General features: G+C 41.6%; 1 protein-coding gene across 1 annotated transcript in view; it reads right to left on the reverse strand.

Annotated features, from left to right (window-relative positions):
- Positions 1 to 17100, reverse strand: part of CSRP1 (cysteine and glycine rich protein 1) — a 39715-nt gene extending 22615 nt beyond the window's left edge. The window contains exons 1-2 of the mRNA XM_082248365.1: positions 16941 to 17100; positions 4850 to 4965 (exon numbers count right to left, since the gene is read on the reverse strand). Coding sequence (XP_082104491.1) covers positions 4850 to 4961 — 112 coding nt within the window. The 5' untranslated portion in view covers positions 4962 to 4965; positions 16941 to 17100. The remainder of the gene's footprint in view (positions 1 to 4849; positions 4966 to 16940) is intronic.
- Positions 17101 to 19313: the final 2213 nt, after the last annotated feature.

A 19313-nucleotide genomic window follows, 5' to 3' on the forward strand; every position in this document is an offset into this window, starting at 1 on the left:
ACCATTAAATATGTTTCAGTGACACATTTATTTTCTTCTTACATCAAGCCCCCCCTCCGCATGCATATCTTGGTGCCTTATTGACAGTCGGTTTAATTTGTCTTTATTTCCTAAATGCCTGCCTCTTGTTCCAGAGGTTTATGACCAATTATTTGAGGTTGTGTTAAATATAGGGGGTGTGCATTTGTGGTTGGGGCTTCAAATTGGGGTATGGTTTGTGGGTGTGGCTTAAGTGGGCATGGCCAGTAGGGTGTCCCTGGATTTCATTTTTAAAAATCTGGTCACTTTAAAGTAACCAGCTGTTGTATGGCAGCCACTATCCCCTGCACTCTGACACCACTAAGACTGAGACCCTCTGTCAATGCTTAATCCACCTCTGCCTCCTGTCACATTTTGCAGGAAAGTACAAAGGGATAACACCGCTCAGGCCAGTCAATGTCCATGATCCAAAGTGGGTGCTAAACCTCAGGAGAAGCATATATGAAGAAACTGGTTGCACACCAACGGGAATAACGGAGACTTGGTTCGACCCCTCACATGACTGGCTGGCAAATATCCAAGGGTATTCAGTGTACCGGAAGGACAGGGTAGGAAAAAGAGGGGGAGGGGTATGTCTCTACGTCAAGAATAATGTAAGGGTGATAGAGAGGAGTGACATTACGGAAGGGATGAGTATGGAGTTAGAATCCGTGTGGGTAGAACTCCATAGGGAAGGAGAAAAGGGAAAAGTAATTGTGGGGGTTTGCTATAGGCCACCTAAACAAGGGGAGGAGGTAGAGCTGGAATTTTTAGCACTTTTGGGTAAAGTGGCAAAGCTAGGATCAGTCATCATATTGGGGGACTTCAATTATCCCGACATTGACTGGGGAGAGGGGACTACACACTCACATAAGGGCCGTCAATTCACGGAAACCTTACAGGATAATTACATGTCACAGTTGGTGGATTCCCCTACCAGAGAAAACACAATCCTGGATCTATTGATCACTAATGACCCAGACCTAATCTCGGAGGTAGGAGTCCAGGACAACCTGGGCTCTAGCGATCACAGGATGATCACATTTAGCGTAAATAACAATATAGCAAGGCAAGTGGGGAACATAAGAACCCTTAACTTCAGAAGGGCAAACTTTCCAAAATTGTACTTGTTGATGGAAAGGGTAAACTGGGACCAAACCCTGGGATCACTGACCACAGAGGAAAAATGGGAATGCTTTAGGAACATATTAAGCAAAGGCATCTTGCAGTGCATTCCTATGGGAAATAAATTTAGAAGGGACAAAGCCAAACCTGGCTGGCTAAACCGGAGCGTTAAAAAACTTATTAGGGGAAAAAAATTGGCCTTCAGGAAATATAAATCAGAGGGCACAGTATTGGCTTTCGACCAATACAAGGAGGCAAATAGGAAGTGTAAACACAAAATCAAGATGGCTAAAATAGACTTTGAGAGACAAATAGCGGAGGATAGCAAAAAAAACCCAAAGAAATTCTTTAAGTATATCAACAGCAAAAAAACTAGGGCAGAGCATATTGCACACATAATTAACAATGATGGGAGGATGGTTACAGAGGACACTGAAAAAGCAACCGTACTGAATGCCTTTTTCTCATCAGTCTTTACACAGGAATCGGAGGGGTACACTGACCATGACTGTATAGTTAGTAGTAATACACAGGACTTGCCACTATGGCTAACAGAGGGGGAAATCAGGGAAAGGCTGGATAAACTCAACACAAACAAATCACCAGGCCCGGATGGCGTACATCCGAGAGTACTCAAGGAACTCAGTAAGGTTATATCCAGACCACTGTTCCTGATCTTTGCGGACAGTATTAGGACAGGAGATGTACCAGGGGAGTGGAGGAAAGCTAACGTGATTCCGATATTCAAAAAGGGTCAGAGGCATATACCGGGAAACTATAGGCCTGTCAGTCTGACATCAGTAGTATGTAAACTTCTGGAGGGGATGATAAGGGACTATATCGTAGAGTTTGCTAAGAACAACAGCATCATCAGTAGTAACCAGCACGGGTTTACAAATGGGCGTTCTTGTCAAACCAATCTCTTAACATTCTACGAGGAGGTGAGCTGTGAGCTAAATAGGGGCAGACCAGTGGATGTGGTGTACCTAGATTTTGCTAAGGCGTTTGATACAGTTCCCTATAAGCGCTTAATTTATAAAATAAGGTCTGCAGGTATCGACAGCAGGGTTTGCTCTTGGATACGGAACTGGCTAAAAGGGCGTATCCAAAGGGTGGTAATAAACAGCACATACTCAGACTGGTCTGAGGTAGTAAGCGGGGTCCCCCAAGGCTCAGTCCTAGGACCAACCTTGTTCAATTTATTCATAAACAGCATTGAGGACGGGATCAGTAGTTCAATATCAGTTTTTGCAGATGACACAAAATTAGGCAGGACAATAACAGCACAGCATGAAGCAGATATCCTACAGAATGACCTGGACAAAATAACGGAGTGGGCAAAGACATGGCAAATGAGGTTTAACGTGGAGAAATGTAAGGTTTTACACTTGGGGACTAGAAACATAAAAGCACAATACACGTTAGGAGGGGAACCCTTGGGAGAATCAAAAATGGAGAAGGATCTGGGAGTCTTGGTTGATGATAGACTAGGCAACAGCATGCAATGTCAAGCGGCAGCTGCCAAGGCTAGCAGAATATTAGCATGCATAAAGAAAGGGATGTATTCCAGAGATAAAACTATAATCCTTCCACTTTATAAAACTCTGGTCCGACCTCATCTGGAGTATTCGGTCCAGTTCTGGTCACCAGTCCTCAGAAGGGATGTGTTGGAGCTGGAGAGAGTCCAGAGAAGGGCAACTAAACTAATTAGGGGATTGGAGGACCTTGATTATGAGGAGCGTCTGCAATCGCTTGATTTATTCTCCCTGGAGAAGAGACGCCTGAGGGGGGACATGATAGCAATTTTTAAATATCTAAATGGGGATCTAGGCTTAGAAAAAAAGCTGTTCAGTCGAAGGGATTGCATGAGAACTCGGGGGCATACAATGCGATTAGAGGAGAAGCGTTTTAACCTCAGGCAACGTGGGGGGTTCTTTACTGTTAGGGCTACAAGATTGTGGAATTCTCTACCACATGAGGTGGTTTCTGCGGGTAGTATGGTGGCTTTCAAAAGACTCTTAGACGTACATCTCAAGGATCAGAACATTCAGGGGTATGCAAGATGATTACAGCCACACACATCTACACAGGTTGAACTGGATGGACTTTTGTCTTTATTCAACCTCACCAACTATGTAACTATGTAACTATGTAACACCACTACAGGATCCAATGCAAAGAAATTCCTTTATTCACATGAATGGTACAAGGTACAGCTGGGTAGGACAGTAGATGCGTTTCACACGAATACCACATGCTTGTTCACTAGTCACTCACTGGTAGTGAACAAGTACGTAGTATTCGTGTGAAACGCATCTACTGTCCTACCCAGCTGTACCTTGTACCATTCATGTGAATAAAGGAAATTATTTTCATTGGATCCTGTAGTGGTGTGCGACCAGTTTCTTTATACATTTTGCAGGAACATGCAGAACTTCCAGTGTCTCTACACCAGGAATAATTGGAGATTTCGACCACTTGGTGTTTTCACAGAACAGACGGCAGCGTATACACTCCAATACATGCTAGCATGAATGGACATTTTTTAGTCTGGCCACTAGTAAACAACAATATGGCCGCCTTCAAGGTGGGGACAACTAGCAGGCGGACTAACAATGTCCACTCATAGTGTGTACTGGAGTGTATAGGCTGCCGTTGTTCTGTGAAAACACCAAGTGGTCTAATGCCTCGTACACACGCAACGATTGTTGGCCGACCGATCGGCCGTCTTTTGCCCAGTGTTGTTGTGTTGGTTGAAATGTGCTCTAGACTGCACACGAATTTTCTCGGCCAACAAAAACCAACTTCAGAAGTGATGTCATGTTCTGGTTTACTTTCCGTGTGTTTTTTCTTCTCTGAGCATGCCCAGTCTTGCTCATCTGATTTTTGTCTGCCGAAATCTGTACTGACTGACGGAAAATCGGCCGTTCTGTTGACGGCCAACAAAAATTTTATAGCATGCACACCAGATTTTGTTCGGCCGAAAAGTCGGAGTCGGTTGTCGGAAGCATCATACTAACAAGCCAAAAATCGGCCGATCGGACGAATATTCACGGCCAACAATCGGTGCGTGTGTACGAGGCTTAAATCTCCAATTATTCCTGGTGTAGAGTCAACAGAAGTGAAGTGGAAGTTGGAGTTTTTGGCAGAACACCGGCACAATTTTGATCCATGTATGGCCCAGCTTAAGGGGAAAGTTAAAATTCCATTTTACTTCCCATATTCTTCTTTTATAATAGGAACAGGATTAAAGTCATATATACTTTGCAGAAAAAACATCTCTAATGAATCCTGATTAAACGCTGGCATATCCTTCAGACATGGTACTAATCTATGATTATATGGCTTGTGTTTCCATGAATCGGGTTACTCTTTTGTTGTTATTCAATTTACCATTATTAATCCTCTCCTGAAAAATGCCAAGATGTAATGTCTATTTTGTGTTAAATCAGGTTGCTTTCTTGGACTGTATGGTTGTTGCAAATAAAGAATTTGAAAAAAAAAAAATTCTGGCATATGTTCCCTTTAAAAACTGTACTGGAGTTCTATAGAGTTTTTTTGTTTCCTGCCACCTCTAGAGTATGCAGACATCAGTCGTTGCCAAGCCATGCTTCCATATGTAAATCTCTGAACAAGAATTATAATCAACACAAGCCTCACAGCTGGAACAAAGATAAGTGTTTATAATAGAAGTGGACTGACTCACTGCACAAGAAGCAGGATTTGTGGAAGCTTCCACCCTCACACTGGACTTCCTCCGCAAAGTAGACAGCCTTCTGGCAGACTGAGCAGATCTTTCCACCGCCCCAATTTGGCATTTTCCTGTGAGAAAAAAATACGTAGACAGGATTGTAAAATGACATACATTTTTCTCTGAATGGGTCACAGTTATAAGGAAAAATGACTTAAGCAGTTTACAACAGCCAATCAGATCCAACATTTTTTTTCTGTTGCATAATTGAAGGAATTTCTGTTTCTTATTCATTTTTTCACATCAAGCTTTGGTCATATGTTAGGCCCCGTTTCCACTAGTGTGACTTGTTGTGCGTCTTGACACATGGCAAATCGCATTAGACAAGTCAAAACCTATTAATTTCAATGTCACCCGTTCCCATCTATGCGACTTAAAGTTGCAGCGACTTTGAAAAGGTGCCTGCACTACTTTGATGCGACTGAGTCAGAGTGTGTCACGTCAGATCAAAAAAGTTGCATCAAAGTCGCACTGTAAATCGCACGAGTTTGGCGTCGCACTAGTGGAAACGTAGCCTTAGATTACATCTTTCTAGAAATAAGGAACAAGAACTATCATTGTATGGCCAACTTTTGCCTTACTTCATGTCCATGTACAGAAAGGTATAAGTCATATATTGGAAAACCGAAAAGGTGAATGTAACCATGAATGTTACATTCTAAATAATGAGGCAATCAGCTATGACAAAGTATCACTTGCTGTGTGTAAATATTGTAGAATACCACAGAGCAATTAATGGCGTCATTCCACCCAAATGGATTATGTCACTCATAGGTGGAGTCTGGTAGGCTGAACCATACACTGGCTTTGTCTTTTGGAGACTCCTGCAGAGATCGGTCTACCATACTGTAGCTCCTAGTTCTCTTCATGTCCATCTTGGGGTGTTTCCAAATCTCCACTGCATTTTCCATAATATAAAGCGAATAGGAACATCAAATAGGGACCTCCTTAATATCCTATTAGGAGATTTGAATCTTAGAAGCAAGTTTGCTGTTGGAGTAGCACTTCTTATAAAGAAAAAACAAAGGCGACTTCCAACCAAGAAACTTTCTTCATTGTGGAATTCAGTTAAAGAATAAGTAAACCCAACATTTCATATTCCTGATATACCTTGTACGAAAAAGTTTTCTGTTCTCTTTGTATTGCTTTCTTTGTGTAAAACCCCTGGTGTTCCTGCCAGTCCCTCTGCTTTCCTATTAAAAACTGACCATACTCAGCATGTGATCACAGTATGGTCAGTTCTCTAGCTGTGCTAGAACTCAGCCCGCTCATCTCCAGTGATTGCACTTGTGCTTACATGCCTCCCCCAACACGCACACACAGCCATTCACTGGGAAGATTAGTATGCTGCAGTTTCTCTTCTCCCACTTCTCTAGGTTCCTTATTCAGCTGAGAACATATAGTTTGCGATTAAAGCAACAAAAAAGTTATTTATAATATTTTTTCAGTTTCAATGTGTTTATTGAATTTTTCAAGATTTAATGACAATACATTAGACTGATGTGTCAGTACATAGCAGGAGGAGAGGGAGGAAATTAAGAAGAGAGGGAGGAAATTAAGAAGAAAGGAGATGCAGGGAGGGGGTGGGGAAAAATAAAAGGGGGGATAGTGGATGTGGGGGGAGTATCATTATCAATGACTGGATTAATGAGGGCCTAAATTAGACAGCTAGATTTCGATGGCAGTATGCGGTCTAGAGGGGTTCCAGATTTTGCGAAATATGGTATGGTTATTACAAAGGATTCTAGATAACTGTTCTTTCACAAAAAAACTATTTGGGATTCAACTTCAGAGAAGGGGGAAAAACTGTTTTTCCATGCCCTGGCTATGGTAACTTTAGAAGCTAAAAGGACTAAATGAGTAAGTTTGAACTGTCTCTTAGTAACACCAGGAGGTTTGAAATGCAATAATGCTAGCCAGGGGTCTCTATTTTCAAAAAAACATAATTTTTTATAGGTTTTGCCTTTCATTTCCATTTTAAACTGAATGGGTTGTTTTACAAGGTGAGGATTTACATGTACTTTAATAGCAGCCAACACCAAACAAGGTCGGTTAAGATGCTCTCACTACTGGAGTACCCAATAGAGAGACTGTTAGATAACATATTGCTCCAGTATCTATCGATAAAAAAAAAAATAAATAAAAAAAAAACACTCTGATAGTAATTTTGGGTAGAATATGTGGGTAAAATATCATTGTAAAACAATTATATCTTTTAAAAGCCAAAAAAAAAAAAAAAAAGGGAAATTGTTTACTTTAGGCTTCATTCAAACTTGCATTTTTGGTGCCCTGATTTCAAGGCCAGTGGCAACATTTCAACTTAGTATGCTGATGCTAAGGTTTTACAAGGAGGTGGCAGCCACTGTGAAAAATCAATGTAATTGACCACCAAATGTATGAGGGACATGGAGAACTGATCACCAATGTAAGAGGGGCACATAGCACAGTCCACCAATGTATAGGAAGGTTCTGAGAAACTTACCTCCAATGCAAGGGATCACTGAGAACTGAACACCAATGTAAAAGGGGCACTGAGTACTAACCACCAAAAGAAGAAGAAGTCACTGAGAACGGACCACCAAAAGAAAAAGAAGAAGAAGGCACTGAGAACGGACCACCAGAAGAAGAAGGCACTGAGAACAGACCACCAAAAGAAGAAGAAGGCACTGAGAATGGACCACCAAAAGAAGAAGAAGAAGAAGGTGGCACTGAGAACGGACCAATAAAAAAAGAAGAAGAAGGCGGCTCTGAGAACGGACCACCAAAAGAAGAAGAAGGCACTGAGAACGGACCACCAAAAGAAGAAGGCACTGAGAACTGACCACCAAAAGAAGAAGGCACTGAGAACTGACCACCAAAAAAAGAAGGCACTGAGAACTGACCACCAAAAGAAGAAGAAGGCACTGAGAACGGACCACCAAAAGAAGAAGAAGAAGGCACTGAGAACTGACCACCAAAAGAAGAAGAAGAAGGCACTGAGAACTGACCACCAAAAGAAGAAGAAGAAGAAGGCACTGAGAACTGACCACCAAAAGAAGAAGAAGAAGGCACTGAGAACTGACCACCAAAAGAAGAAGAAGAAGGCACTGAGAACTGACCACCAAAAGAAGAAGAAGGCACTGAGAACTGACCACCAAAAGAAGAAGAAGGCACTGAGAACTGACCACCAAAAGAAGAAGAAGAAGGCACTGAGAACTGACCACCAAAAGAAGAAGAAGGCACTGAGAACTGACTACCAAAAGAAGGAGAAGGCACTAAGAACTGACCTTCAATGTTAGGGGGCACTGAGCACCAATGTAAAAGGGCATATGAAAAGAGTTTTGACCAACTGCACCCCCTAGCGCAACAAAAGCTGATTGAAAAAACAAAATCAAAGGTGCTGGGTGGAAAAATTCTGACTGAACACGGACTACATCTTCTCAGATGGTGTTCAGGCATTTAGGCAGCTGCAGGTGCTGCAGCTATTTGAATGCAATAGCTGGCAGTATCAGCACTTAAGCACTGCTAAAAGAGGTCAACCTTAGGCGTGTTATGTCTCCCATATACTGGATGAAAAATCATTCCAAAATATTACCATCTGGACCATTCATTTGTTTTTTTGTCCAGGTTTGGGCACAAATGGAAAATCAAGAGCAAAGGAAACAAAAAAATCAAAAAGGAACAGATTGGAAAATTTCTGCCAAAGGAACAATAAATTGAAAGGTTAATGTGTTTCCTGGCCTTTTATAAATCGTACTTTAACCCAGAAGTTAAAAAAGTTCTTGTGAACAAAATGTTCATGTATAAAAGAACGGTCATTCATACACAAAATGTCACCAGGAAAAAAAAAGGAAAGAAGAAGATGGTAAACAGCAACAGGAGTCAGGACACATAAGCAATATGACCAACACAGTAGCTAATTTGTATGAACTTTTTTTTTTTTATTATTATGGTTACTTCGTTCTACTTATATCTTCGACAAAGTAACAGAGAATATAAAGAATGAATACAATAATACAACTTTATTGGCAAATTTTTTTCCCCCAAAAATATCAACTAACAACGTTCTTTCGCACTAGTGTACCAGGAATACAGAGGAGGGAGAGCCCAAGTGGAAAGGTCAAATTGAACTAGAAATAGATTAATTTATGTCCATTGAACGATTGCTCGTTTGAAATTTGGTCACTACATGGTGGTATCGTTTGCTCTTATGACCGCTTTTTCAGTATTTGAAAAGGAGCTTGAATGATTTTTTCACTAGTGTATGGCCTGCATAAGGCCTTAGCTTCCAATGATCTTCCTATGTATAGGGGAACACACTGTACAATTGGTATTGATTATCTTGAAATTCAAAATGATGGATGCAGCTGTACTAAGATAGAACACAATAGTACAAGAAATTAGGGACTCATTGACACCAATACTCCTGCATTTAGCTTATCTGGGAAAATAAATAAATACAATTTTATACCCTCTAGGTCACTCTTTCCTATGTTTAACGTTTTGACACCTTTACATGCATTTAGCCCTATTTAGTGCTTGTTCACACTTGTAGCAGCTCTTTTCAGAGGGCAATTGGCAGGTGACTGCACTCAGGTCTCAATGTATGCAGGGCAGTTGCGGCACAAACCGATCTATATGAATAAATCGCATTTGCCAGCAACATCGCCCACCTAACGCAACAGGACTTATAACTATTTTTAGATGGGCAGTTGGGAGGTGACAAACTGCAGCTCAACCACCTGTCTTTACCAACCCCTGGCCCAGATCCTAGATGCAAAGAATTTTATTACCTCTAAACTGACTGTATCTGAAGGGGAGGTAGATGCACAGTGTGAATTGCACCATTGAAAATCGTTACATACATTTATATGGGTTTAGAACTGTCCTCTAAAGGTTTCATGTAAAACCTTTATCCCAAAAGAAAACTGTTGCTGTAACTGCAGTGTGAGCTGGGGTTTGACTTAATTTTGTTATTGTATTTAAATCTGCTAATACATTTCACCACTCCCCCCCCCCCCCCCCCCCCCAGAATGAAAATGCTGCTGTCCAAAGGTGTTACTGTTGCTCCTTCATCCAGAGTGTAGGCACATCAGTACAAGAGGTGTGTTACTGGCCATATCACCAGGTGAAAACAGAAAATAAAAGCCTTAAAAATAAATAAACGCAGCCACTACATTTAATGATGGTAAGCTGCAATATATTACCTTTTTGGTGCAATACCACTCGAAGAGCTTGTTTTTGTCTAGGGGCCTTTAAAAAGCACTTTTACTTACCGGCTCTGCCGTACTGCTAGAGCAGTCCCTGCAGCCTCTTCTCCCCTGCAGCCAGTCCTCTGACCTCATTTGCTGACAGTTGCAGCGCCCATAAGCCCTGCATTGGACATGAGGATGCTGAGGAATAGTCCACTGCTGGAGCATAAAGGAGTGCTGTCTGCTGGGGATTGGAAGTAAATGTGCTGCCCCCTAGACAGATAGGAGCAGATAACCTTTGCACTGCAAGCACAGCACCCCTGCAAGGGAGGACTTTTACATTTTGGGTTTTAAAAAAATCCCTCTGTATGGTATTTTGTCTCTTAAAGACAAGATACTGTATATATGGGTTGACATGAACAAAAATGAGAATATAACTTGTGGCTTTAGAACAAGTTAAGCTCAACTATGATTTTAATGTCTTCATCCTTCATGCCCAGCATCATGTTCAATTAGCATAGAAAACACACCTTAAAAGGAAAGGAGTATACCAAAACCATGAAGTCATACCTTTGTACAAACACTCCCACATATATGGGCTTAAAAAATCTGGTAAAATAGGGAGCAATGGAGATAGGATGCAGGATGTATTTTACTGATAATAGCTGCATTTACTCTAGTCAAATTATGAGTTAGGATTAGGAGTTCCCATTGGTTGCTGTGAAAAGCCATGAAAAAAAAGAAAACACACCTTAAAAAGTTACATGTTTTTGCCCTTACCGGTGCATCTCAAAAAATTAAAATGTCATCAAAGTTAATTTATTTCAGTAATTCAATTCGATAAGTGAAACTCATATTATATAGATTCATTACACACAGAGTGATCTATTTCAAGCATTTCTTTTAATTTTGAGGATTATGGTTTACAGCTAGTAAAAACCCAAAATTCAGTATCTCAGAGAATTAGAATATTGTAAAAAAGTTCAATATTGTAGACTCATGGTGTCACTCTAATCAGCTAATTAACTAAAAACACCTCTTACAGTTTCCTGAGCTGTTAAATGGTCTCTCAGTCTGAATCAGTAGGCTATACAATCATGGGGAAGACTGCTGACTTGACAGTTGTCCAAAAGACAGTCATTGACACCCTCCACAAGGGGGGTAAGTCACAAAAGGTCATTGCTAAAGAAGCCGACTGTTCACAGAGTGCTGTATCTAAGCATATTAATGGAATGTTGAGTGGAAGGAAAAAGTGTGGTAGAAAAAGGTGCACAAGCAACAGGGATAGCCACTGCCGTAAGAGGTTTGTGAAGCAAAAACCATTCAAGAATTTCAGGGAGATTCACAAGGAGTGAACTACGGCTGGGGTCAGTGCTTCAAGAGCAAAGAAAAGTTTTGACTGCAATCCAGCATAAAAAGGATATAACGTATTTCTTTATTCCTTAATAAAAAATCTTGACAATACCAAAGACAGACAAACCACAGGATAAATTGACGCATTTCACAAACTAAATTTGCCTAATCATAAACATAGTCAGTGCTTCAAGAACCACCACACACAGACGTATCCGTGATCTGGGCTAAAACTGTTGCATGTCAAGCCACTCCTGAACCAGAGACAACGCCAGAAGCGTCTTACCAGGGCTAAGGCCGAATACACACTATACAACTTTTGTTGATAGATTTCCTTTAGATTTACCTTCAACTATGTAGTGCAGGGGCCTGCCTGATTGCATACAAATTAAAAGTGTTTAGATTTGACTTCATATTATATGGTTTTGGTAAGTCTAAAGACAATTGTATAGTGTGTATCCAGCTTAAGGAGAAAAAAGTACTGTACTGTTGATTAGTGGTCCAATGTCCTCTTTTTGGATTAAGGTCAATTTTGCATTTTATTTGGAAATCAAGGTCCCAGAGTCTGAAGCAAGCGTGGGAAGGCACAGAATCCAAGTTGCATGAGGGCTCAGTGTGAAGTTTCCACAGTCAGTGATGATTTGGGGAGTCATGTCATCTGCGGGGGTTTGTCCACTGTGTTTTGTCAAGTCCCAAGTCAGCTCAGCCCTCTACCAGGAAATTCTAGAGCACTTCGTGCTTCCCTCTGCTGATAAGCTTTACGGAAATGACGATTTAATTTTCCAGCAGGACTTGGCACCTGCCCACACTGCCAAAAGTACCAATATCTGGTTTAACGATCATGGTATCACTGTGCTTGATTGGCCACCAAACTCGCCTGACCTAAACCCCACAGAGAATCTGTGGTGTATTGTCAAGAGGAAGATGAGAGACACCAGACCCAACAATGCAGATGAGCTGTTGGCCACTATCAAAGCAACCTGGGCTTCCATAACACCTCAGCAGTGCCACAGGCTGATCGCCTCCATGCCACACCTCATTGATGCAGTAATTCATGCAACGGAGCCCTGACCAAGTATTGAGTGCATACTATATGGACATACAGTACTTTTCAGTAAGCCGGCATTTCTGGATTAAAAGTCCTTTTTTATAGGTCTTATTTAATGTTCTAATTTTCTGAGATACTAAATTTTGGATTATCACTAGCTGTAATAAGCCATAATCATCAAAATTAAAAGAAAGAAATGCTTAAAACATATCATTCTGTGTGTAATTAATCCATTTATAATATGCGAGTTTCACTTTTTGAATTGAATTACTGAAACAAATAACTTTTTGATGGTATTCTAGTTTTTTTGAGATGCACCTGTATATCACCCTATGCATATTCACATGGGGAAATTTTTACTGATAAGCATTTTGTAAGCCTTCATCTCAGCGGTCATTCAGCATGGTTCCTTTTATTGCAAAAGTAGCATGATGATCTGAGTTCCTAGGAAACTCATTATTTCCCTATTCCATATAACATTTTACTTAGCTTGTGCAATGACAATTTTGCTGAATGTTATTATATGTTTATGTGTTTTTGTTTATGTAAAATGTATTTTTTCAACTTTAAATATTTGTAGTCTGTTTTGATACAACACTTGATCTATTCTAGCAATTATTATTATTAGCTGGTAATTAGGCTTGCCATCTGGCATACTGGAACTATCAAGAGTTGCAAATTGGTTTACTGATCACTGGAACTTGTGGCGCATGTCAGAATTAAATCTAGTTCATTAAAAAAAGAAAAAAAAAAAAAAAAAAACAACAGTATAGTGTTCGGCCCCATCCAGCCACAGCCTGCTTGCTATAAACTTTGACAGGGGGACTGCATGATACATTTGTTGCTCCTGGGTGCACTACTAAACCACTAGGAGGGTTGCACTGCAGCTGAACAGTCCCATGTGCAAGGGGCCTACAGGAAAGCAGGGATGAATTTGGGACACAAAGAATTAATTGCATAAGCACTCATTTTGAAAAAGCCTACTGTTGGTCTTCATACAGCTTTAATTATTAGGATAATGTGGTATTCAAGCACCAACAAATGGCAGCCAATCATGTTTTAAGCTGGCCATACACTATACAAATTACGAACTTTCTTCTGTGGGTGGCCCTGTTGCCAATTAAAAAGAAATCCAAGGAGCCAGAGGAAAGATTATCAGGTGACAAGTGGCTGCATCCAATCAGATTCCATTGCTATGCGTGTATTCTGACAGCCACTGGTTCTGGCTGTCAGAATACAATAGCCTCAGTGGGAGATTCAGCCATCTGCACTGTATAGTACAGATCAAGAGCCCCAAAACTGCACCCAGCGGGCCCAACGTGGCCTTTTTGCTTGCTTTTATCTTGCCCTTGGTGCACTATTCCTTCCACTGACACCAAAGACGGGGCACTATTTCTCCCACTGGCACCAACAATGGGGTGCTATTCCGCTCACTGACACCAGAGATGGGGAACTAATTCTCTCACTGACACCAGTTATGGGGTACTATTCCTCCCACTGACACCAGAGATGGGGAACTAATTCTCTCACTGACACCAGTTATGGGGTACTATTCCTCCCACTGACACCAGAGATGGGGAACTAATTCTCTCACTGACACCAGTTATGGGGTACTATTCCTTCCATTGACACCAGAGATGGGGAACTAATTCTCTCACTGATATCAGAGATGGGGAACTAATTCTCTCCCTGACACTAGTTATGGGGTACTATTCCTCCCATTGACACCAGAGATGGGGAACTAATTCTCTCACTGACATCAGAGATGGGGAACTAATTCTCTCACTGACACTAGTTATGGGGTACTATTCCTCCCACTGACACCAGAGATGGGGAACTAATTCTCTCACTGACACCGGTTATGGGGTACTATTCTTCACACGGACACCAGTAATGCAATTTTTTAATCCCACCGACCACCAAGCCTATGGCATTGTTTACCTCCACCAATGTCAGAGCATTTTTAACTTCCACTGGCCACAGTCCGACCCCTCTAAAGTTTGAAGGGCAGTTAATTAGCCCTTTGTTTGAAAAGGGTGGAGACCCCTGGTGTAGATGAAGGAATCTGTTACTTTTTTGCTTCAGCCTGCATGAAACAAAAAATGGTTATGGCCAGCTTTAGTCACATTAAGAGTCCATTCAGACTAGCGCGACTTGTCAGGTGACCGAGTCTCCTGACAAGTCGCGGTCGGTCGCTCGCCATTGAGTAGTACAGGACCCGTTCTAATAGGAGCGACACAAGTCGCTCTGACTTAGAAAAAGGGTCCTGTACTACGTTGGGGCGACCTGGAGGTGACTTGCATTGACTTCAATTATATGAAGTCCGTGAAGGTCGCGCCGAAGTCGCGGCGCACAGCAGGTCGCCCCACAAAGTCGTGTTGCGCCAGTCCGAATGGGCTGTAAGTGAGAGGTAAATTCTCATTAAATTGCCATGTTTCACTATGAGAGTAATCTGCGTTACAACAATAACCCTGATACATACAATAGCATTTTATCACCAAAATTCAATAAAATGCTTGTTTTATTCTTGTTTTTTATTGAAACAAAGTGTTTTTAGGGATCTTCTATAAATTATGTGTTTGCTCAAGGAGTGGTAATGTCTCTCTTGTCTAATGTGATTTATTTGAGTCATTGTCTGATTAGTCCACAGGAAGCAGCTGGTTACTGTCAGTGGAGGTAAAACATTTGTGGCTATAAAAAGGCTGCCTATACCTACAGCAGCAGCACTTGTTTTCAAGCTACTGCCATAGTGTACTGTAAATGAATTGGTCTCCCCCCCCCCCCCCCCCTCACTTAAAGTCCAGCTATTGAGATCTGCAAGCATGCAGCATGGCATCCTTTTAAAAGCAATTCTTTTAGTCTTGGGAGGTAGGATGGAAGTACAGACAGTAGCAGACGTACATACCACACCCCTTCTGTCTGCGGGCAGCAAGACTTGTAAAAATTTCCATAAAAGGTAGATTGTACTGAAAAGCATTCCTGCCGCTTACTGTAATAGGGCTGGACTGAGGCTGACACAATTAAAGCAGACCTTCATCCTCTTTAAAACACTTTCCATAGTATTACTCCATCCCCCCTCCTTTTACATAAAATTGCTTGTGGGTATGAGTATAATATATATAATATATAAACATTTTTTGATTTTATACATTTTATTTATTTTTTATTCTAAAAACATTTTTTTTTTTTACTCAAGCTGGACCCACTGACGTATCCCAACAGCTAGCAACCTCCTGGTACACCAACCTCACACATTTCAGGGGGCTTTGGGGCAATTAAAAAAAAAAAAAAAACATGCGCATGTGCCGCGCCATCACGGGGCTGGCTGTGTCTTCCGGATACTTGTTACCATCCACCTTATGAGAAGTCGTGACGCATGCGCATCATCTGGGGGCCAGCTGCAAGAACCAAGAGACAGCAGGCTCCAAATGGCGTAGAAGAGGAAGATGGCAATAAACATACCCACGCGCCCAGCGAATCCCATGTTCTGTTGTAATCCGCCACTGCACACCTAGTCCCTAGGATTGCCACCTCATCCCTTTAAACCAGGACACACATTACTTACACAGGTTCTGTGGCTGATTTAGTCCCGGGTCACACTTGTGCGATGCGGGAAGGCTGCGAATTCGCAGCCTGTTCCCGCATCGCAAACGCACATCTGGCAGTTCACACTGCCATATGCGATACGCAGGGGGTGTCAATGAAATGTTAACGACACCCCTAGTTTGATCGCATATCGCAGTGCGATCTGACAGTTCGCACAGGATCGGATCGCACAAGTGTGAACCACTGTGCGATCCGATCCTGATGCGGCTGGAAAAAAGGGTCCTGTGCGTCTTTTGTGCGGATGCAGTGCGAATTCAGCTATACAAAGTGTATGGCTGAATTTGCATCCGCACATCCGATCGCATGTAATGAAGGAGAAGTGCGCTCCGAATTACATGTGATCGCCGCACTCACAAAAGTGTGAACCGGCACTAAGGTGGTAATTAAACTCACTTAGTGCCTTATATTAGCCTCAGAACCTGTGTATTTCATAAGTGTCCTGGTTTAAAGGGATGAGGTGGCAACCCCAGGCACTAGGTGTGCAGTGGCTGATTACAACAGAACACAGGATTCGCTGGGCACGTGGGTACGTTTATAAAGTAATCCTCTTGTATTGTAACTGCGCAAACTGTTGGCGCTATATAAATCCTGAATAATTATTAAGTATAACCAAGTAACAAAAGTAATTGAAAGGATTTAATAAAAAAACAAGAAAAGAGGGTGCAGTTCCTCTATAAGGGGTACGACTGCATTGTTACATAGCTGTACTAAGTAACGCACATAGAAGGTTTTGTAATGTGAATAGCACAGCTGCTTTTCTGTTCTAAGTGGTGAAACGTACCATCCCTAAGCTGCTGCGTCCAGCTGTTCTGATCTCACACTGTGCTGGGTTCCCTTGTACAGGACAGTGAAAATAAAATAGACATACCTGGTCACAGATGTTCTTGATAGCTTCCAAGTCTTCTCTTCTTAAGTGTGTGCTTCTCTGACGTGAGCCTGTTCTTTTCCCTCTTTAAAAGAGAAGCTCAGGATACTGGGTGTGACCTTACAGGGGAAGAAGGGAAGAACTCATGCAGCAGAGAGAATGTGTAAACATAAAAGAGGGAGGGAGGGTTAGATACCATAGAACAGAGAGAGGGAGGGAAATGTCAGGCGGAAGGCACAGCCTAGGTGCATTAAAGGAAATCTATAGTATTTTCCATCATCTTACGTATGCCGCTGGCTGTCTGTAATCCTTTTTTTGAACAATAAGATTTTTATCGAGATATGTCTTTTACATAAAATAACATACTCATTTCAGCATCAATATACACGAAAGGTAAGAATAAAATAAAATGCAAAAAGAAAACAAAAAAAGGAGGCTAACAGTATGATTAAAATTGAAGGTGGCATGAAGATCATCAATGACAATCATGTTAACCATTGTATTGAAAGGACAACTGGACGTATAACAGCGATTTGTAGCCCATTATAAGGTACTAAGGCTAAGTTCACATATAGGCGTTTTGGGGCGTTTTTCTGCTCTAGGATCAGCTCAAAAAATGCCCAACAAGACAAATCCTATTCATTTTAACCACTTGCTGACTCAGCCCCCCCTGGGCAAAGTGACGTATAGGTACGTCACTTGCCCGAGAGCCAATAGGGTTAGAGCGCGCGCCACCGGAGGCGCACTCCCGCCCTTGCTCGTTCACTGCCATCCCCGTGCGAGTGACCGAGGGCTCCAAAGTCCGCCGGTCACTCGCGATCTCCCGCTGGAGAGGGAGAAAGGCAGGCGGCTAATGTAAACAAAGCCGCCTGTCATTCTCCCTGATGTAACAGCAGAGATCATACGATCCTGCTATGTAGGATCGTAGGTCTCTGTGGTTACATCAAAAGCCAAACCCCTTTACAGTTAGAAGCACACCCCTAGGGACACACTTAACCCCTGGATCTCTAAAAAAGTTAACCCTTTTCCCTGCCAGTGTCATTTTTACAGTAACAGTGCATATCTATAGCACTGATTATTGTAGTAATGTCACTGGTACCCCCAAAAGTGTCAAAAATGTCAGTCAAGGGTCCAATTTGTCCACTGCAAAGTCGCAGTCCCGCAAAAAAAAATTGCCGCCATTACTAGTTAAAAAAAAAACAATAAAAATTACGTAAATCTTTCCCGTAGTTAGTAAACGCAATAACTTTTGCGCAAACCAAGAAAAATACGGTTATTGCAATTTTTTTCACCAAAAATATGTAGCAGGAAACAAATTGGCCTAAAATGTTAAAAAATTTTGATTTTTACATTTTATTTGGGGGGGGGGGGGGGGAATTTCATATAAAAAAATGTGAAAAATATTGTTATTTTTTCAAATTTGTCGCTATTTTTTGGTTTATAGCGCAAAAACTAAAAATCGCACAGGTGATCAAATACCACCAAAAGAAAGCTTTGCTTGTGGGAAAAAAGGCTGTCAATTTCATTTGGGTACAGCATCGCACGACCGCGGAATTGTCCGTTAAAGTCACGCAGTGCCGAATGGCAAAATAGGCCCTGGTCTTTGAGCAGCCAAATCCTCCGGGGCTTAAGTGGTTAATGGCCCCTGTTCACATCTGAGCATTTTGACATTTTAAGCAAAACGCCCAACGCTCAAAAAAGTACATGAGCTTCTTTTAGGGCAGATTACAGGCGTTTTTATTTTTTGCCATTGGTCACTATTCAACCTAAAAACGCCTGCACAAAAACGCCTGTAAAAACGCCTAAAAAATGGCTGTAAATGGCAACGCCAAGAAGAAGCTTTGTAAGTAAACTAGTTGAGAATACAATCTGGAAAATTGTTGTACAAGACCAGGGCCGTGTCAGAGCCAAACCATGTATCAAAGAGGGAGTCCGCTCCTGCCTTCTAGGATAACATGAAAAATAAAAAAATTGCTTTTCGCGTAGATAGAAAGCAACAGTTATGTGGAAACTGAAAGAGAAGTAATAACTAATCACCGTAGACATAATTCAGTATGGTGTATAGTAACATTATCCAGGATATCCCAGTCAACTGAGATATAAAGAACCTAAGAGGGATATCTCCCAAAGATTATCTATCAAATAAATGGTTATTCTTACGTAATCCTCTGAATAGGACATGCATTCCATGTTTTGTGGAATTTTTCAGTCAATTCTTTGGCGATAGCCAAGGATTACTTTAGAACAGTGGTCTTTAAACAATGGCCCTGCAGTTCGCGAACTATAATTCCCATCATGCCTAGTCATGTCTGTGAATATCAGAGTTTTCCAATGCCTCATGGGATGTGTAGTTCCGCAGCAGCTGGAGGGCCATAG

This window comes from Pelophylax lessonae (assembly GCF_965119305.1).
Source record: "Pelophylax lessonae genome assembly, chromosome: 2".
Taxonomy (NCBI): Eukaryota; Metazoa; Chordata; class Amphibia; order Anura; family Ranidae; genus Pelophylax; species Pelophylax lessonae.